This window comes from Marmota marmota, unplaced genomic scaffold (assembly GCF_001458135.2).
Source record: "Marmota marmota marmota unplaced genomic scaffold, marMar, whole genome shotgun sequence".
Lineage (NCBI taxonomy): Eukaryota > Metazoa > Chordata > Mammalia > Rodentia > Sciuridae > Marmota > Marmota marmota.
The window spans coordinates 278,237-301,082 of record NW_026000147.1 but is presented as its reverse complement, the minus strand read 5'-3'; the positions used below and the strand labels follow the sequence as shown (position 1 = coordinate 301,082).

General features: G+C 39.1%; 1 protein-coding gene across 1 annotated transcript; it reads right to left on the bottom strand.

Annotated features, from left to right (window-relative positions):
• Positions 1–4,140: 4,140 nt before the first annotated feature.
• On the bottom strand, positions 4,141–22,241 carry LOC107161069 (fructose-2,6-bisphosphatase TIGAR-like). The gene is given in 6 exon segments (XM_015507586.2): positions 4,141–6,279; positions 7,126–7,236; positions 11,107–11,184; positions 15,793–15,914; positions 20,748–20,785; positions 22,192–22,241. Coding segments are annotated over 6 exon segments (831 nt in total). The 3' UTR covers positions 4,141–5,847.
• Positions 22,242–22,846: the final 605 nt, after the last annotated feature.

Here is a 22,846-nt window from a genome sequence, read left to right as displayed (position 1 = left end):
TCAGTTGTCCTGTGTCCTCAGGCTCCTCTAGACTTAAGCGTTTCCATTCTCTAAGTCCTTGCTCCTTGAGTGCACACATCTACTTCCTTCCAAGGAATGTTGTTGAAAAAGATGGAAAAAATAAGCAATCCTGCTTCAGGGGAACCTGGCAGATATTACCTTACCCACATAACTGAGGCCAACACCAACAATCAAATGAAACAAGTTGTGTTTATAGTGGGCCGCTGATATGATAAAATGTAAATGATCTTTCTTCCAAAAACTCACAATTACAGTCTAATTCTGGGGAAAACACCAGACAAATTCCAACAGAGACAACAAAATATCTCGCCTGTATTCTTCAAAACTTCCGGGATCATGAAACAAATAAAACACAAAGAAAATATAGAAACTGATAAGTCAATTTTTCTGATTTGATATTTATTCCCACATATATAAAATTGTGTATGTGTCTGGTGCTAAAGAGTAAACTCAAAAGTTATACTTACAGGCACCCACAGAAAGATGGGGGAATAGTTAAGGAGTAATAGTTATAGAACCCTGTTATAATTTGGCTCTGAAACATCACCCGAAGGCTCATGTGTTAAGGCCTGGACCCCAGGGTGGTACTATTGAAAGGTGGTGGGTCCATTAAGAGGTGGGGCCTACAAGGAGGTTTTAGACCCTTGGGAATACACCCTCCATTGGGGGCATGCCCTCAAAGGAGATTGTGGAGCCTGCCCTCTTCTCTCTTTTGCTTCTTGGCTATGAGGTGAGGGCTTTCTTTCTCCACAAGTTCCTGCCATGATGTGTCACCTCAACATAGGCCCAAAACAATGAGGCCAACCATGAACTGAAACTTCTAAAATTGTGGGCCAAAACAAACTTCTTTTTCTTTATAAGTTCATTATCTTAGGTATTTTCTTACAATAACAGAAAGATGACTAAAACAAGTCCCATTCAATTTCCAGGCTGGTGAGTGCTATCTGCCCTTATGGAGCTGATGATTACGCCTGAGTGTATTCATCTAGAAGATCTGTTTGGATAAAATTGTGATTTTTTTCCTTAACAGAATGGAGATACATAATAGAAACATTTAACTTACAAATCCAACTATGCGTAAATGCAAAAATACATATACATGCTAGTATACATAATATAAAAACATTTATTCTAAATGGTATACCCAAACATTGCACCTCCTGCCCAAGTCAGCCATGAGAAGAGTCTGATTAAAGACCCTGCTGTATCCTCACTTAGTATATTTTACCTTCTGTGCTTCCCCTAATGAAAGCCTATAATGTGCTTGGTATGACACTGTAAGAAATTTTAGATAGTTGCTATAGTTGTTTGAATATGGAATGTTCCCCAAGGATGCATGTATTGAAGGCTAAGTCCACATCTTGTGGTGATATTGGGAAGTAATATATCATTTAGGAGGAGGGCCCTAACTGAAGGAAGGTAGTTCACTGTGGAATTCCTTGAAGGGAATATTGGGAGCCTAGCTGCTCCTTCTCTTTCTTGCTCACACTCTTCCTGTGCTTCCTGGCCACCAAAAGATGACCAATTTCCTCTACCACGCACTACCACCACAATGTGTTGCCTCACCAATGGCCCAAAAACAACAAAGCCAACCAATTGTGGACTAAAACCTCGAAAACTGTAAGCCAAAATAAACTTTTCCTCCTTATAAGCTGTTTATCTCAGGTGTTTTGTTACAATAATGGGAAGCTAACACAATAGGAAAAATAAAGATGCCGGGTAAAACAAATAGTTCAGTTAAAAAGCATTAAAGAGGAAGCTGTCTAAGGAAATTGAAGTTGAGGGAGTGTCCCTTCCCCTTGCCAGGCCTAGGACTAAACCCAACAGCCAGGGAAGACAAGAGAGGGTGAACACACAGAGCACAGAGAATGTTTAGGGCACTGAAAATGTTCTGTATGACACTTTAATGGTGGATACATGTCACACATTTGTCCAAACCCACAGAATGTACACCAAGTGAACCCTAATGTAAACTGAACTTTTAGGTAACCATCATATATCAATGACTTGTTATTGTTACAAATGGTACCACTCTGGTAAGGCATGTGGATGTTGGGGAAGCTGCACAAGGGTGAGGCAGGGGATATACAGGAAATCTCTGTACTTCCTCCCAATCTTGCCATAAACCTAAAACTGCTCTAAGAAAAAAAAAAATGCAGGCAAAACATTACAAACAAAATGACAAAACCTTATTGGGTAAAAGACCCAGAAAAAATGATCTATGACGTTCACAGATGGGAAGAGGACAGTTCTTCACCAAGTTAATCTAGGAACCCAGTGTCCAGGTTCCTTGTCTATCACTGGGAACTCTCTGACCTGCTAATGTCCTTGGCTGTTTTTTCAAGTGGCACAGCTGCCTGCTTTGGCTGCCTCCAGCATTATGTTCCTATAGCGCCCCCTACAGTCTGTTGTCCACACAGCAACCAGGGTAAGGCTACTGAATAAATCTGATCCTGTCACTCTGCTCAAAACTTCCCCAGCCTTCCCAACCTGCTTGGGTAAGAGCCCAAGACCTTAGCACAGGCCCCTACTTGGGAGGCCCACACAAGGTTCCACTCCCATCCCATTCCCTTTTCCAGTCAAACCTCCCAAGAATGGTTCCTCCTGGGGCCTTTGTGCTGTCTGTGGGAAGGTTCTTCCAGAGATCATTAGAGCTCACTCACCTGCCTCTATATGCTGGTACCACCTCAGTCCTTCCTGTTCATCCTGAACAAAGCTTCACATCTCCCTCCAGGCCCCATTCCCCAGCTTTCTTCTTTTTCTTCATAGCACTCACTGCTGTCTTCCTTGACTCTAAATTCCACAAAGATGAGGACTGTATTTTGAGCTTCTTGCTTCATAGTCACAGTTCTTATAATAGCTCTAGAGTTCTTATGCTATCCTAGGATGTACATACCATACTCAAAAAAATATTTATTGAATGACTAGATAAGTAAAGAAATGCATGTGATTAAAATAATTGCAACTCAAATTTTCTGAAAACCAATTGATTCTAAAATTTATATGAACAAAGGTATACAGATAACATAAAGATGACCATAAAAATGAAGAAGAGGAAGTACTCACCCTGTGAGACATTCAGTTGCAAAACCACAGTAAGACACTGATGTGGAAATACAGAGCACTAAGAAGAGTCCACAGAGAGGCACAGATGGATGTATAAGGGAGTGACAATGATGAATCACAGGACAGGAGACTCTTTACTTTTATTCATTTATTTTATTTTATTTGAGATGAGGTCTTGCAATGTTGCCCACAGTCTTGAATTCCTGGGCTCAAGTGTTCCTCCCAGCTCAGCCTCCTGAGTACCGGGGACTATAGGTGCACCACCATGCCTGGCTAGGAACAGACTTGCAAAAATGTGCTGGGGTGGGCTGGGGTTGTGGCTCAGCGGTAGAGTGCCTGCCTAGCAAGTTCAAGGCCCTAGGTTCAATCCTCACCACCACATAAAAATAAATAAAGTTTTGTGCCCAACTACAACTAAAAAATAAATATTAAAAAAATGTGCTGGGGTAACTGTTTCACCCACATGGAAAACAACATAAAACTGAATCTATACTTTATACTTAAAAAATAAAATAAAATCCAGGTAATTTTAAAATTTGACATTCAAAAACCTCCTAAAACTATGAGAGAAAAGAAAGAAGATTATTCCACGATTTTATCATGGAGAAGGCTTCTTCAAGATCCAAGTGCACACACACACACACACACACATAAAAGAACAAGATATACTGGTTTGACTTGAACAAGCCAATAGAAAACCAGGCAAAGAACATAAACCAGTGAATCAGCAATCTAAGGAGACCGGAACTGTCATTCATTTGGAAAAAAAATGCCCAGGTTCATTAACAATCACAGAAAAACTTAATAAAATAGTGAGATAATGTTTTTTACTCATCAGATTAGCAAAAACCAGTTAGGTGGTACCGAGTATTGACAAGATATGGAAGGGAGGCATTCTTGGTACTGCCAGTGGCATTGACAAGTAGCACAGCCACCATGAAGAGACATCTGGCACAATTTCCACTCTGCACAAGGAGCCAGACTAAAGATTCTTCCTTGTGACAGTGTTTCAATGGAGAAATATTGAAGAGACCTAAATGTCCACTCGCAGAATAATAAACCAAATGTGCTATATTTATTCATGAGAGTACAGTGGTTATAATTAACTAGGTCTATATATATCAACATAGAGAGTGCCCCAACACAGAATAGGTAAAAATAAAGAACACAGACAGCTCGATGATATTTATGTACATTTCTAAAGCACCAAACAATACTGCTGCCTCGAAGACACGGGGTGAACACGAGAAGAAGAGATGAACGCATTCACTCACTCACTGCAGTGGTCGCCTCTGCAGGGGAACAGCACTGTGAGAATTAATTAAAGGAAACTCTTCTTACATCTCCATGTTTTATTTCTTTGGAGGGAAAAAAAAAAGAGAAAGGAATTACTTGGGGACGGTGAGAATGAGGATATTATTTGTTCTTTTAGGTTATCAATTCAAGTATTTATTTCTAGTGTACTTCCTCTAGTGCTCAAATCCACGCTCTGTTTCCAATCCTGGCAGAAAACATGGTAGTGTGGACACACAGAGAATGCTGAAATATACAACTTTACAAAAGATTTAAATGATATTCAAAGGAGATATCAACCAAAAGTGATCTTAGCCTTAACTGACAGGCTTAGCATTTATCCTCTTGTAAGCTGAAATTTATGGCACTCTGCAACATGATTACTTAAAAGCAAACTACATGTAAGACACTGCCTTCATTTAGACAAGGACTTTTGAAGGACCAAGCTCATGTCCAAATTAGGTTAGTCAAAATTCCTTTCCTTCAGCGCCATCTAGTGGAAAGCAGAGGTAACTTCATTTGTACCTTCCACCAAAAACCACAGTTGCCCCATGCTTTTCAATGAAGCTCCCTCTAGGTTCTGAGGTTCCCACATAGTTGATAGTTCCCTTTCTCTGGAGCCTTCCCCAAACTGGAAACTCTTCAGCCTACAGGTTAAAGAAGAAGCAAGTGGATAGTGGTCTTTACTCTCTGAGTCAAACTTCTTTTGGGGACTTTCTTGGCTTCCACTGACTTTGTGTTTTGCAAGATAGAAGAGCACACTGCTCTTTTATCTTCTGCCCAGAGCTTCCATCTGTGATGTGTTTTAGTCAAATGATGTCTTAACCTCCTCCCCCAGGTTGCTCTGCACTCATAATCTGCATTCAACTACATTTCAAGCCCTCTTGAACAACAAAAAAAAAAAATCCAACAGCTTGTTTCTAAGTAAAAGATTTCAGTGTCATTTTATCATTTTACTTTATATATAGACTTATAATGGTATGAATTTTCCATTTAAAGAACTTTTCTTTCAAAATATAACAGTAACTATAAATATGCAATGGGAAATATAAATAGTTCTTTCAAGACTTGGATGTGATAGTAAAAAATATACATTATCTTACCAAGAATCAATCAATGAAATAGCCTAATTTTTTCATTAAAGAACAAACACACAAACAAACATTTTTTAAAAGGGGGAAAAAATTTCTATAGCAAGGATGTGAATCCCCCAATTGCAACACTGAGTTCCTTCCATTTATCACTCAGAGATGGGATCAAGCAGGGTGGAAAACGCAGGCTGCACTCAAGACAACATAAGTCAATTCTAAATGGCTTTCCACTACTGTGTGATGTGGCTGACATTCCAGAAGAGTTTATAATATGATTTTTAACTATTTCCGAATTAGCACTAGCAAAGGACGGAAATAAAGTAAGCCAAAGGCACTCCCTTCAGAAGCTCAAAACTGTTAGAATTTTGACGCAGATCTAAACTGAGAGTGTTTTGGTCACTTCATTTAGATGATCCTGTAGGTTCATACAAACACACTTCGGTATAGGTTCTTTTCCTTTCTCAAAGCTTATGATGAAGAGACTGATCCCAGTATTGGGACTGACTGACGAAAGTTCAAATTTTCTCAGAGATGCTGGCAAGGAAAACTTAAGGTCAGTCAGAAAATAACCAAACAGGCTTCTCATGTAAGCACCATGACTCACGACTGAGACACTGGCCACTAATCCTGGAGCGCCACTGTCGGAATTAACTTCAGAGCTGTAGTTTGTTTCTAAAGGAAATATCTCTGCCAAAGAAGTTTCTAGATTGTTGCTTGGAGCTCCTGGAGAAAACTGTTGCTTTTGATCTGCTTCTTTCAGGATTAGCTGACACAGAAATTCAAAAAACTGTTTCCCACGCATTTCCACCTTATAAGGAAAGAAAGAAAATGTGAAATAAATGGACATTAATGATCTCCTGAAAACATAAACATGACATAACTGCCTGCTTTTCTAATGGGTCAATGTAAGGACACCTAAGTAGATGAATCTCAATCTATATTTCCGATCATTCAGTCGGGGCTTTCACAGGTACAAGAAAGTGCCTACCACATTTCTGGAGGCAAACCAGGGATACAGATGAGTAGGATATTGTTCTAATTTCTGACTTCAGAGCACTAGGTTAAGGAAATCTACAAGTGAACAGAAAGCCATAAAATCATGTTCACCAAGAAACTATGTGGCACTTCAATTCAGCTGGAACAACAACAAATCTTTTTCTTACTAAGGTAATAGAGTTTATCAGAAAATTACAAAGATAAAGAATAGAGGGAAAATTATCAATAACACAATTCAAAGATGATGACTTATTAGAAGCGTGAGCACTTGAGGATGTCACTCAAGAGCTGCTGGGCAGCAGTGGCCAGAGTTCATGTTCAGAATGACCTGACCCTTGAGTGATTTGCTTAGTCCCCCTGAACACCACTGCTGCTCGCTACTGCTTCACAATTATTTCTTAGATGTGTCATAAAAGAATAGATCTCCTTAAATTCATGATCAGTAATGGCTGCTAACTTAGCAGCAAATGAGAAAGAGAGGATGCCTTAAAAAGGAAAAAAGAAATAACATCATGCAGAGTTGTGTTATAAACAAAGCAACTTTCGAATTGCTTGGCTATAATTCACAAACGTCTAATTTACAAGTGAGTCAGATTCAGCCATTCTGACAATGTTAAGTCCCCCAACTTGGCAACTCGGGTCAGTGGTACGTACATACCTGGTCTAACGTCTCTCCTCCGGGAGGTGTAAAGAAAGGGCATTCTTCCCCAGCTTCTTTGGCCATGTTCCTCAGGTCACTTAGAGGCTTGCCTTCCGCAGCCCCATATTTCTGTCATGCTCCAACAGACAAAGGTGCCTCAGGTGAATTTGCAAGACAACAATTCAGTTCAGACTTTTGGCCAATTGAGATGGCTCCATGAATAAGCTTAGTTTCCTATATTATTTTAGTATCCTCTCTCTTCCTGATAACAGGAACATATTCAGTATCAGTAGGAGGCCATGAAGCCTTAGAAAATACAACAGAAACCTGAGTGGTACACTATGTCCAAAGAGGGTTGTATGGAAGAAGTCACTGAAGCTAAGTAGACGGCGGGGCTTTACTGAATAAATACAAGGTCAGGCTCAGACTCCTGGGCTAGAGAACACATGCAAGGCACCATGCTGGCCACCTCCCATCCACACACTCTCTCACTTGGTCTTAATAAGAGAATTCTGAAGCAGGTATAAAAGTATTCCTCCACGTTTATAAGGGAGGAAGCCGAGTTTCGAGGAGGTTAAACAAATAGCCTCACTTTCACAGACAACAGCAAAGTTAAAATCCAAGTCCAAATTGCTAGCTTTCTAGGCGCATGAAGACTGAGCCCAAGCACAGGACATACAAGTCACAAATGAAATCAAAGGGCCAAGAAACATGGGGAAACTACCTCATTAGGAATCCCAAGAATGTAAAAATTAAATGGCATCATTTTTCAGCTATTGCATTGTAAAATTAAAGAAACTGACAACATCAAGTGTGGCCTGAAAATATTTTCTCCTAGACCACTCATGGGAATATAAGTTGGCATGGCTTTTTGAAACGCCATTTAAACTAGGCAATTTAGAGTTAATATAAGAAAAAGTACACACTCAGCAATGTCCATTTCTAGAAGTATGTTAGATGGGTGTACCAAGAATGAACTGCAAAAATATTTATTTTAACATTATTTACATCAGCAGAAAATCTAGTCACAACCTGGATGCTAATTAGTAGTTGCTGGGTTGTATAAATTACATAATATCCATTAAGTCACTAATTAGGTGATTATATCAAGGTGCATTTACAGGCACTGAAAAGCAGTCAGTACACAATAAATGAGAAATGCTAGTTTAAAAGCAATACAAAGAATTCCATTTAGAAAAATGCACAAGCAGGGGGAAAAAATCAGGAACACACATACCAAAAATGTTCACAGTGTTTATCTGGGGGTAGTATAGATTTTAACTGTATTTCTCCCCAAGTCACTTTTAATTCCTTATACGGATAATGGGTTGCTTGCATAATAATGAATTTAAAGAAAAAAAACTGTTATAGTTTGCACAGATGATGCCAAAAGATCCTCATACCATCATCAGATAGAAATCCTCCGTGAGTAAAATACCATTTTATAAGAATAAATGCATGTTTTGCTATGAAGTCAGCCATTCTTGCAATCCTCAATGCCAAATTCACATGTCTCCAGGTATATACAAAGCAATCTCTATTACAAAAGGGATCAGTAAGAATTATCACTTGCTTCGATTTCAGAGGAATGGAAACCTTCCTTTATTAAGTATCCTGAGTGCCACCACGAAGCAAACTGGGACTGAGGCCACAGGGCTGAGCCTGCCTGTGCAGAGACCAGTGTGGTGAGCTGCTGACCAAGGAGCACAATGGAGAAAACAAAGGACACAGGCACACCTGTGGAGATGACTCCTACGGATGGGGGAATCAGAGGGCCAAAGCCTGACAGGTGAGTAGAAACTGGCAGATCGGGGAGCAGAGTGGAGCACAGGCCAGAAGTTCATGAGGCTGGCTCTTTTGCCAGAAGCATTTGGGTCATTCAGAGAAGAGACTGAGAGGCCCGTGATCAGCGTTCCAGAGTATGCACTGCAGGGCTGGGTGGCTATGTGATCGGGAGCATAGACTTGACTTCTGTGTGCTTTGATGTCTGCCATCTATAAAATGTGAATTAAAATGTGAGGTTTTTCAGTCTTCACACAGTATGTTATGAAGTTGAATGAATTTGCAGTGCTTGGAAAGAATGCTAACAGGTGGCAAACACCATGCCAACGCCCAACCAGTACTCTGAGACTACAACGTGAAGTACCAGGGAGGAAGAGAAGGCAAGGAGGTGACAGATGAGTTTACACAGTACCTTGGGACCCAGGTTTAAGAGAATTAGTGAACCGTTCTGCAAAGGATTATTCAGGTTGCAGTTGGACATTAGGTTTGAAAACAGAATGCAAGACAGGAAAGAAGAGAATGACTATCACAGGGACTGAGGTAGGAGATGACACTGAGCTGCTCCAGGATGGCCGAAGGGGTTTGCAGAGAACACATGTAGGACTGCCTGTGGTAGGTGGTGGGACATAAGAGACAAAGAGCCAAAAATGAATGGCTCAACCAATAGGGTAAAGAGGAGCATCCTGGGGTAAAGGAAAACACCCAATGAGCAGAAAACAGGTGCAGAACATACAAACCAGAAACCCACAGTAGGCAGTCTGATAGTGAACATGCAGCTCAGGTAAGAGATCTCAGCTGATCACAGATTTGGAAACCATTGGGATTTTACCAACTAAAACCATAGGAGATGAAATCACTCCAGGAACAGAGCACAGAGTGAGAAAGGTGGCCACGCCCACTGATGATGCTTTCTCCTACTGTATGATGACAGGTGTGCTCAGGGTTCAGAGGTCTGAACATCTTGAAGAGTCTGAGCCCTGGTTCTCAGGCACAGACTGAGCCCTTTGTGCAGCCTTGACGATGTAGCTCTAAGATCCATTCTTAACAATAACAGAGAACACATGCAAGTTATGGGAACCCATTCTTTAAAAATGCCCTCCACATTCTGTTACATTTCTGCCCAGGTAAAGAAGAGATTCATGAGGTGGCAGGGATGCTAACGGGCTTACAGGTTAGTATTAGAGAGCACAATAAAAATCAAGGCTGCTCTAGGAGACTTGGATTCAAATCTAATGATTTGACTGTATGACTTTGCTAAGTCAACCTCAGGAAGACCATTTCTGGCCTACAAAATGGGCAGGAGAAAAATCTATTCATACCTGTAAGGGAGGAGTAGGACTGAGAGGTGAGAACTTTTCACCTTTTACTCTAAACTCTTGTATATTGTTTCAAGTTCTTACAAGTATCTCCTTTTATGATTCAAGAGGCTTATCCCATCTTATCTCATAAAATTTTAGTAATTTAAAAGGTGCTACATACAGGCTGGGTGTGTGGCTCAGTGGTAGAGCACTTGCCTAATATGTGCAAGGCCCTGGGTTTGACACCCAGCAAAAAACACACACACACACACACACACACACACACACACACACACACACACGTACTATGAGAATATATAAAAGAATATGTGACTTATTTAGTAGACCCCAGTAGAACTACACTTAATTTTTAGCCACATAACAAAATGAGGTGGCTAGCTGAAATTTTATGATAAAGCACAATGTATAAATACTGCAGTTTGGATCAGGCATGTCCCCCCAGTGCTAATGAGTTTAAGAACTGATCCCCAGTGCCAATGTTCAAGAGGTGGGGCTTTGGGGAAGTGACTGGCTCATGAGGACTCTGACCTCATTGGTGGATTGATCCAGGGATAACTGAATGGGAGGTTGTGGACTCTAGGCAGGTAGGCCTGTGTGGAGGAAGTAGGTTACTGGGGACTATATTTTTCCCTTGGGAACTATATTTTGTTCCTGGCCCCTCCTCTCTCTATCCCTTCCCTCCCCCACCCTCTCTCTCCATCTTGGCTACCATGAGGTGAAGCAGCTTTCCTCCGTATGATATTCTCACTCATCTCAGTTCCAAAGCAATGGAACCAGCCAACCATGGACTGGTACTTCTGAAACCATAAGCCAAAATAAATCTTTCTTCTATGTTGTTTTTCTCAGGTATTTGTCACAGCAATGAAAATCTGGCATACACAATAAATAAGTCACTTACCCTTTCTCGAAGTCTTGAATCATACTGTACTGTCATATGTTTGCAAAACAGGTTATGCTTCAAAATCCCATGCATGGTCTGCAAAGCAAAACACAACTGTTTCTAATACAAATGTTAATCGCTATGAAACGTCAACACAATACATGACACTTTCATTAATTAAAAAATATAATAAGACCAAAGAACAAGCAATACATTTCCTGTGTAAATGCTGCCTCTTGGGCTGGGGATGTCTCTAGTGGTATAGAACTTGCCTAGCATGCACAGGGTTCCTTCCCTAGCAACACAAAAACCAACCAACAATAACAAATGGTCCCCCTTCTGTTCTGCTCCTCCTTTTGTCTCTCCATGACTGACTCTGGTATTTTCTGCTAAACTATCTCTTAGTTCACATGTTAGCAAACTATAGCCCACAAGCCAAATCCAAACTGTCAGCTGCTTTGTAAATAAAGTTTTATTGGAACACAGATACAAGTTCCACATAAGTATTGTCTCTGGCTGCTTTCACACTCCAACAGTAGGGGGTGAACAGTTGTGACAGAGAGCTCAGAGCCCACAAGATCTAAAGTATGTATCACGTGGCTCCTTATAGAAAAGGTTGGCTAACCTGTTCCATTTCCTAAATCTCCACTCAAGTTTCTAAACTGCTATTTAACATCCATTAGTCTCAACTGCAGTGCTATTTTTGGTTCTAGAATTTGAACTTTTGTTTAAAATTTACTGTTTACAGTTCTCTGCTGAGATTCTGGGTCATCGCTCATCTGTGTGTAACATGGGTGTGTTACTCCTGTGGCTGTTTTGTCTTTTATTTTGCTCATTTGTGTCCATGTTTCCTTCTTTCAGTTTATCTGGCTACTTTTAGTGGACATAAAACACTGTATTTGCAAAACTACAGAAATTGTTTAAATCCACTTCTACCTTGCATTTTCACCCCCTCCCCGTAAGTTAGACATTATCATTACTGTCATATACGTGTCGTATTTCTTTGTGTTTATCTATGCTATGAACCTTTGCCAATTTCTTTGCTCACTGATCTTTTTCTGAAACTCGGACCTTCCTTCTAGAATTATTTTCAATATTTTTTTGAAAATGCCTTGAAGGTCTGTTTGTCTGAACGGTCTTCACCTGTTTTCTAGAAAAAGGTTTAAAACCCTAGGTTAATCCTTGCCCTCTCTCAGCATACTGAAGAGGATGTTACTGACATTGACAGACCTGTAGACAGCCTAACTGCTTGACTAGTGAATGATGTTTGTCTTCCTTATTCTTTGGAATCTTGGCTTGGCTACGATGAATACAGAGGTGGATTTCTTTTGTATTTACCAATTGGGACTGCTTACACTTTCTGGATCTGAGATCCACTGTCTTTTAATGATTCTGTAAGACCAGCTATGACCTCTTTGAATATTGCCTCATCCTCAACTCTCTGACGTCTCTTCTTGAAAGACATTACAACTTCCCATCATGTTCCTCACGTCTTAAATCAGTCATGTATGTCACCCTTAGGTTTACTGTCTTAACAATCATGTCAGCTGTGTGTAATCGGTAACTCAATATGTTCACTGAGGTTTTGGCTAACTTATTCCATGCATTAAATTGACTTTATTGATACATAATTTACAACAGTAAAATGCACCTATTTTAAGTCTACAGTTCATTTGAGTTTTGACAAATGTATGCACCCACCTAGGTGCTAAAAATTAAAATACAGAAGAATTTTATCACCCCAAAATATATCTTCATACCCATGCCAGTAAATCCTTCTCACCCCTGGCCCAAGCAATCACTGAATTGCTTTATGTAACTCTACATCAGTCTTTTACCAGAGTTTCATATAAACAGAATCATGTATTATGTTCTCTTTAGTGCCTGGTTTCCTTTGTTTAGCATGTTTTTGAGAGACTCATCCATGTTGATGCCTATCTAGTGTTCCATCTTCAGTGCTGAGTTGTATTCCACTATATGAACACACCACAGTTCATTTGTTCATTTACCTCCTGATAAACACAGAGTCTATTATATGGCTGTTACAAACAAAAGTCCTACTGAACAATGGTACACAAGTCTTTATGCAGACATACGTTCTTATTTCTCTTGGATAAGTCTCTGGGACTAAAACTGCTGGGTAACAATAAGCATATGTTAAACTATTTTCCAAAGTAGTTGGTTTCTTTTACATTCTCACCTGCAGTGTGTGACTTTTAGATACTCTACAATCTCTTCACATTTTAGTCATTCAAATGTTATGTACAGTGGTATCTCAACTGTGGTTGTAATTTGCATTTATGTGACAATCGAGGATGCCAAGCATCTTTTCATTTGTATCATTTTTATTGTCCTTGCATGTATCTTCTTTTATGAAGTTCCTGTTCTAATTAAAATATTTTGCCCCTTTAAAAGTTTGTCTAATTATTGAGGAGAAAGAATTCATACGCACACAGTGTCTTATATATATGTACATATATACACACACATATATGTACATATGATGTATACATTATTTACATATAATACACTTATTTATACTTTCCTTCCAATCTGTGGTTTGCCTTTTCATTTTACAAATGGTACTTGCAAAGAACAGACAACTTTTACTCGAATAAAATCCAGTTTATATAATCAATTTCAAACTAGTTTTTGTGTGTGGTGCAAGGTAAGGGTTGACGTTCATTTTCGTTGTGTCAGCACCATTATTGAAAAGACTATCTTTATCTAATAAATTACTCTAGGACCTTTGTCAAAATCCTACTGACCACAAACACAAAACCAATAATTTACTATATAAGTGTGGCTCTGTTTTTGGCCTCTCCAATTTTCCTTGAAAAAAAAAAAAAAGTCTTCTTTTTAGTTTTCAAAGTATTTTCAATCTTTACACCTTCAGAATATATTTTGAAAAATTCCTGTAGAATTCCTACTCTTGCCTCCTCTTCCCCATTTTCCTCTCAGGACTCCCAACCAACATGTGTGTTGGATTGTCTGACACTGTTCCATACTTCGCTGAGACTGTTTATCTTCCTATTTTAGTCTTTCTTTCTTTCTGCTCCATAGTAAATTCAGAATGTTCTGTTGCTAAGTCTTCATGTTCAATGACCTCTTCTACAGTGCCTACCCTGTTAGTCCCATCTGGTGACATTTTTATTTCAGGACATCATATTTTTCATCTCTAGATCAATTTGGTTCTTTTTTTAAATTCTAATTTGCGATATACGACAGCAGAACGCGTTACAATTCATATTACACATATGGAGCTCAACCTGGTTCCTTTTTAAGATTTTTGGTTTTTAATCATCTATTTCTCTCATTTTTCTTCCTTATTCACTGCTAGGAAGTGACCATTCTGGAATCACTACTGCGTGCCCTGTTTATTCCACAAAATCCCTGCACGTTGACTGGTGGGGACTCACGTGCTTCCCCACCCTCTGTGAGCTCTAGGAATAGCTCCACTTTTCCCTCCCCAGGAACCAGTCTCTCCTCTGCAGCTGTGTCTTGCTTGTTCTCATGCGGTGTCATTCCACCCATATGCAGATAACAGTCTCCCTAAGAGTTTCTTTTTGGTTGAATTTTTAAAAATTTGTTCATTTCAGTTATCCATGACAGAAGAACATATTTTGACATATTTAAGCAGACTGCTATGTATACTTCTAGAGTTCTTTCTCTGTCTAGCTCTTCTACTTCTCTGAACCTCAAATTTTAGTCACCTAATATCCCCAAATTCCACGCTTTCCCTCCTCAAATCACGGGGACCACCGAGCTCTATTTTGTGCCCCCTACCAGAGTCTGGAAATGGCTTTGGACAATCCTGGGGCTCAGCTTATTTGTTCCACCTCATCTAGGCATCACAGAGCCATGATGCCCGGAGTCCAAGGTCTCACTTACTGGATTTTATTCGAGTAAAAGTTGTCTGTTCTTTGCAAGTACCATTTGTAAAATGAAAAGGCAAACCACAGATTGGAAGAAAATTATAAATAAGTGTAATATATGTATATAATATATATAATAACATATACTTTTTTTAGTTGTAGATGGACACAATACCTCTATTTATTTATTTATATGCAGTACTGAGGATCAAACTCAGTGCCACACATGTGCTAGTCTTCCACTGAGCCACAACTCCAGCCCCACTGAGATTTTGCACTTATTGTTGAGTTTTCTAGTTATTTACACAGGGAGGTAAATTCCAATCCTATTATTCCCTCATGATTAGTCACAAAAGTCTCCTTCCATTGAGTTTTAACAAGTTGATTTGGTTCTTTTTAATAAAATCTGGGTGTAATTTTTATAGAGATCTGTTCTCTAAAGACATTTACATCATGTCACATATTTCTTTATGGAATCAGAATGTTTTTTTACTCTGTCTGGCTTTTCTATTATCTGATGTGACTGTGGGTTGATCTCCTGCCTGTCATTTCTCCTGGATTTTTCCTGATACCTTATTTTTATTTTTTTGTTAAGCATTTTTTTTCCAAAGCTACTCTAACTTAAAAATAAAACAAAAACAAAAAACCCAAAAAACAAACAAAAAAAACTAAATTCAACGAGAAGAAAAGAGTTCACATGGAGATGAGAGAGTGGGGAGAAGGTGCTGTCTATGTGATTTAATTCCCTGCGGGCTCTGGTGGCAGATCTTTCAAGCTTATACTCTTGAGACTTGAGACCTCTTAGCCTAAACCTTCACCCTACACTCACCTGCTTTGCCCGTGTGCGGTCGCTGGAGAAAGCATGAGTAAACCTCACTTTACTCATAAATCTACCAGCAGCAGCCGCTTATTTAAATCCAGTCTCTGAAAGAGGTTCATCTATTCCTTGTCCTGTGGTGAAACAAAGCATTCAAAAACATAACTGAGGGGTACAGATAAAGCCACATATAAGAGAACAGAAACTGTGCCTATCTCTATTTTAATGAGAAGTTTCCTCGAGCACTTTTCTACACGACTTTTCAGAGAGCCAAGGAGCCGACAGTACCTACTGTGAAGTTAAGCTGATTCTATCAAGGCTCAGATTCAAATGTTTTCCAAAAGAGTTGTTTGCCTGCTGGGAATAAGGTGATGCTAACAACATCTCGGTTTTAGCTCTTCCCTCTTTTGTGTTTGCCCATGTCCTCATTGGTTGCATTTTATAAATGGTGACTCTGACCCTACATGTGCTGCTATCATTACCATAAGAGTTTTGCCTTCTATATCTCCATTGTCCAAATGTTCAATATTATAATGATGGTACTTCTTTCTTCCCTGCCCCCTTCCCTTTCTTTTTCATTTAAAAAAAACAAAACAAAACAAAACAAAAAAAACAACACTATGAAACCTACACTTCCAGGAGAAAAAGCAGATTGGACACTGAGAAGGGACTTATTATTACAGAATAAGTGATGTATGCTTGGTGTGAGTGGGCTCACAGAATGCAAGGAAATCCCCAAGGGACGAAGCCAAGCCATCAAAGACCCCTGGGCTGAAATGTGAAAAGTGATATGGAAATTTGGAGTTGCTGCAACATCAGCTCAGGTTGGAAGGGTTTCTGGAGGAGGCCTGCTCATGAGACAGCAAGGTGGGAGGACCAAACTGCACTGAAGCAAGGGGTCCTAGAAGAAGGCTACTGTCATCTCAGGCCAGTGGCCTAATGCAAATCCTGCTCAGAACAAACCACTCACAACAGAGGATAACAAGCTCTCCACTAATTTTAGAGCAAATAATAGGTCAGCCAAAGATTCAACACATACACAAGAAAATAATCCATAATGAATGAATGAGAGTCATAATAATGAATGAGAGTCAGCAGAAAAAAAGAACAGATTTAGAATCATTAAGAATTCACACACTGAAATCAGCAAAGAAAAGCTATGAAATTAATTATGAATAAGACATAAATGTTATAGGCAGAATATTCCTGATCACACCAGAAAGATTTCAGATGTGTTGCTCAGAGTAACAGGCATGAATTTATTAGAAGGGATAGGAAAAGGGGAGAGCGGGTCCTCTCAGGAGAAGGATGGCATGCCTCTCCTACCCTCTGATTATATTGGGGGTCCCAGAGAAGTTTCCAGAAAGACCCACCCAGGTCCACCTCTTGACTTTTGACTGACAGGCAGAAGGATGACAGCAGACTTTCAAGTTTTCTCTGCACATGGGAACTCTAGGTTGGTTTGTCCTGTGCTGAGTGGTTCTAACTGGAACTTGTTCTTAGAGATGTTATGGTTAGGGGAATTATCCTTACCTTTCAGAGTTCTGGGATCCGTCTGTGGAAGGGTCACAAAATTCCCCCCTTATAGGGTAACTAATGTTTTTATTGGCATTTTAGGCCTGCATTTCTCCTGCAGATAACAGGTTGTTATGCCAGGCAGGGCTGCAGGTAAATTGCTTTTTTAAAAAAGAAACCATATGAGAGTCAGCACAGGAGACTCATTTTATAGAATTATTCCCTTAACCTCATGTTTCCACTGCTCACATCTGTCTGTTCCCTACCATAAAGACAGATTCAGAAAGATAAGCAATTAACAGAAAGCATTAAAAACAACCAGATGGCTTTCTAAAAGATAAAATAAATCTTTAATAAGGAAAAACAGAATGCTAAGAAAAGAAAAAAAAAAAAATCCCTCAGTGGTTTGAGTGATGTGGTTGAGGGGAGATGTAGTGAACTCCAAGACAAAGCTGCACATACTACCCAGAATGCAGCACAGATACAAGGAGAAGGAATGTGGATATACTGGTGATGAATGGGAAAGAATGAGAATTCCCCACATGCATTGTTTAGTTCAGGCTACTGTAACAAAATACCATAGATTAGATGGCTTATAAACAACAAACATTCATGTCTCACAGTGCTGGAGACTGGAAGTTCACGATCAGGGTGTCAGCATGGCTGGGTTCTGGTGAAGGCTTCTTCCAGGGTACAGAGTGCTGACTTCTCCCCTTATGTGCTCAAATGGCAAAAGAAGGTATAAGAGCTCTTCAGGGCCCCCTTTTAATAATCCTGCCCACAAGGGCTGCACCCTCATGACCTAATCACCTCCCAAAGATTCCATCTTTCAGAGATGAAATCTTTGGAGGTAGAAAATGGAGAAAACAAACATGTAAAATGGAAAACAGAGAAAATAAACATAAAGAGATAATGGCTGGGGCTGGGGATGTGGTAGCGGTAGCACGCTCGCCTGGCATGCGTGCAGCCCGGGGTTCGATCCTCAGCACCACATACAAACAAAGATGTTGTGTCTGCCGAAAACTAAAAAAATAAATATTAAAAATTCTCTCTCTCTCAAAAAAAAAGAGATAATGGCTGAGTTTTCCAAAAATGAGAGAAGACACCCATGTACAGATAAAGGAAACACAATGCATATCAAATAGAATAATTTAAAAAAAAACCCTCCTAGATAAACCAAATCGAAGATTTTCAGAACAGTTATAGAGAAAGATGTAAATGTAGAATGCCACCTGACGGGCCAGACTTCCTCACAGGAACAATGAAAGCCCAAATAAGAATAGATTAACATCTTCCAAGTGTTGAAGAACCCTCCAACCAAAACTGTATGCACTAAGATCACCTTTACCATCAGTCTAGCCACACACACCGGGGAACCTTTCAGAAAACATAATTCTGGAAAGAAGGTCTGAGATGCAAAAGAAGCGATGAACAGCAAAGCTGGCAAACACTGCCTGAATGACAAGTGGAGGCAATAATGTCCACATCAAGTGGTTTAAAAAAAAAAAAAAGACTAAGATGACAGACAATGATAACATAAGTTCCTGTATTTTTCGAGAGGGGACATTAATGATGTTATTCTTCATTAGGTGTTGTTAGGGTGAATATCCATGTCTCCCTAAAATTGGTATTTTGGGGAGTTGGGCCTGTGGGAGATGATTAGATTTTAGCGTCAATCCCTCATGAATGTGATGAATGACCCATGAGAAGGGACAGCTCTTAGCTGGGCCTGGTGGCATACACCTGTAATCTAGTGATTCAGGAGGCTGAGGCAGGAGGATCACAAGGTGGATACCTGCCTCAGCAACCTTGCAAGATGTTGTCTCAAAATAAAAAAGGGCTGGGAATGAACTCAGTGGTAGAATGCCCTAGTACAGAGGAAAAAAAGAGAGAACAAAAGCATGCTCGGGCACAAGAGCTCTTACTGTCTGTTCTAAGTCGTGGGAGGATGCCATCAAAAGACAGCAGTCTGCAAACCAGGAAGCAGACTGGGAAGACCTTGATCTTGGACTTGGCCTCCACAGCTGTGAGGAAATAAACGTGTGGTTTCACCTGCCCAGTCCATTGTCATAAACTGACTAAAACGAGTATGAATGGGAACCATTAAAAGACAAGAAATGGTGGAACCACTAGGGAAGGTAAGACAAGCCTGAGAAATAAGGACTTAAGATATAAAAGCCAGTAAGAATAAAGAGAAAGACTACAAAAAGGAGGAAAAGAACAACAAAGGAAAGAAGTTCAAACATATCAGTAACCAGAATAAAGGCAAATAGACTATTACCAGCTAAAAAGATTATGTATATTTTTTAAAGAACTAAGCATCCAACTAAGATGGGAGAAGAATTAAAAAAAAAAAAAAAGAATAAACTAAAAAATGAATGTGAACACAAAAGACTTTATTCACATTCCACGGTCAGCTTCTAATGAAGTAAGACAAAGGAGTAGTACTAAAGGACAAGGTGGTGGCAACTGATCAAAGCCAGAGAATAACTTGGGTCAAGTACAAGTCATTCAAAAGCAGGTTCATTTAAGTGTCAGACTAGTTAGTCTCCAGAAAAGGGAGTTAAGCACCCTGGGAATGAAAACCAGTTTATATTATCCCCAGGTCACTACCCCTCAAACAAAACTAAATGCTTTTATAATCACAGCATAGAAAATAGCAGTTCTACCTGAAAGTTCACTCAGGATATTCTTTAAAAAGCTGAGCTAGATCACAGGACAACTAAAAACTTGGGGTCCATACTAACAGAACTCAAGAGGAAGAATCAGTTCAGAATAAAATAATGAGCACACATGAGAATTAAAGCTCTTGGTTACTACTAAAACTAAAATATCTGAGCTGGAAAATACCATTAACACCAGCCAGAAAACGTCACATTTCCAAATAGGAACCATTTTAAATCTAGACAGTTATATTTTAAGGCATCTAGAACCAATATAACTTTCTAATCAGCTGACTAGGCCTCTTAGAAGCTGAATGTAAAGAGCAATTTGGAGAAGTGGTTTCTGGGTTTTTTTGTTGTTGTTGGTGGTGATGCTAAGGTTTGAACTCAGGGGTACTTTACCACTGAGCTGTCCCCAGCCCTTTTTATTTTTTGAGACAGGGTCTCACTAAGTTGCTCAGGGCCTCACTAAATTGCTGAGGGTACCCTTGAACTTAAGATCCTCCTGCCTCAGCCTCCCAAATCACTGGGATTACAGGCCTCCATCACTACGCCCAGCTGAAGAGCTGTTGTGTCTATTTAGTTCAGTCAAGAGATTTATTCCTCTTGGTTACCAGTTGCTCTGATCATATTCTGTGGCTGTTATATACTTTATTTCTGAAATCTCAATCTAAGTCAATCCCAGTACAGTGCTGCCCCCAGGCTACCCTACCCACTGAATCTGATTAATCTGCATATCACTTTAACAACTAAAGCAGAGATTTAGAATAACAACCAGATTATACCAACCTTGAAGTACTTTCTCTTTGTTCAATCTTGTTTCCCCACTAAAATAGAAAGAGGGAGGAAAAAACTTTAATATCAAGTTATGTCATTGTTGAAAAGAAGAAAACTAGCTATGAAGGGTAATGATATTCATAAAGATCATCTGAATCATAACACACTTCATAATTGAACCTATAAAAATGCAATTCATTCTAGAGCTCTACTGATGAGCTCAAAATTTCAAACTACCCCAAATTAAAATGTATAGATTAGGAATCAATCTTAAATAAACTGCAAGAGTATAATGCTATTTTTAAAATATTTATATATGTGCATACATTATTTTTGTTAAATAATCTTGTCAAAATAAATATATTACTCAAAATTACTTTCAAAGACAGAACCAAAACATGAAGATCAGTCCTTATATTGCTGACCTTGAACTGAGCAAGGGAAAGGGCACTGGAATGGAATGGGAAAGAAGGAACATTTTGTAGTACTGAACACTATCCTGCAAACCACAGCACACTGAACTGAGGCTTGGACACTACAATTTTAGGAGTTAAAAAACAAAACAAATTCAAACAGCCTTGAAACAATGAGAAGGGTGAGAGGACTAGAAAAACTGGTTACCAGGTAACTGGGGAAATGGAGGTTGGAAAGGAAAGAGGAGAGGGGAGTACATGGGCAAGACCAGATGACACGGTAGACCAATAAAAGCAATCCTCAAGTAAGTAAAAAGTAGAATCAAGGAGAATTCAGTTAAAACTCTTGTGCTTTAATCAAATGTTTCTTGAGCCATGACTAGGCTGCGTAGGCTCCTGACCATTGTGATCAATGGCTGCCTGGAGCAATGGATCTCAAACTTGAGCCTCATCAGAATTAACTGGCGGGCTTATTAAACCACAGCCCTGATGCTAGGAATACCTGCATTCACTCATATTAAAATTATTTCTAATAGAAAAGATTGTAAATATTCCAAATGTACATTGACAGGAAGTTGGTTTCCCTAACCGTAGCTCAAATAACCATTTATTAATGGTTTCATTAACAAATAAATAGTGATATATCTACCTAATGGAATAATGTGTACCAAGCAGTGTCTTTAAGAGAGAGACTTACGTAAAGATACTAATTAAATAGAAAAATCATGGTATAGAATAAAATAAAAAGAACATCACCTTTTTAGGAAGGAGGGAAATAATATTTGGATCTGCACAAGAAACACTGGAAGGATACACAATGAAACTAAGAAACAGTCATCTATGGGTAGGGAAAGAACAACAGGGAGAATTGTTTTGATTTCTAAAAATGTTTATTTATTAGCTTACAAATAAAAGTATGATAAATGAAATTACTATACATAGAAGTATTTACGCCTTGGCAAAACAAATAGTACTAATTCATCATTATTATCCAGAATTCATTTGGAATCCTAATGGACACAAAAGTGAAAATTAACCTCTACCCTGCAGATGGATCAGAAGCATCCAGGGCAAGTTTGAGGAACTCTGTCATCTCTCACCTAGAAAATGGTGTTACGCATTAGATTCACTTTGTATCTCAACCTCATAATCTTGCTGAGATGAAGAATAAAAGAACTGCTGCTAAAGTTACCAAAAATGAAACAACAGTAATTTGATAGTTTTGTAAAGGCACTTCCCACCATCTAATGATTTTGGCAAAAGGAGAAAAATAGCTGTGATGTAATGCGGGACTTCTTTTAGCTATTTGTCAATAAAGACTGCTACAGAACTAACTGTATTATTATAATCACTGGCTTTTGCTTTTAACTTGTGTTGGGTATTTGCCTTCAAACCACTTTATAAATATTACACAGTAGGATTCCAAAAGTTGCATTTTCCCTAAAACTTTTATTAAAATTTTAGAGCTTTTATTAGCTTTACCAAGATTACATAAATCCTTGAAGCAAGTGTTTAAAATTAGTTTGGGGAGTGGAAACTAGATGGATAAAATAGTTTTAACTATTAATCCATTTTCCTTAACCAAAGCTTGGCTTATGACAGAGGCAGAGAAGAGGCGGCAGCTGAAAGGTCAGAGGGATATATTCTGAAGGAGTCAAGAATAACACCACTCATTTTCAAAACTGCAGTGTGATCCAC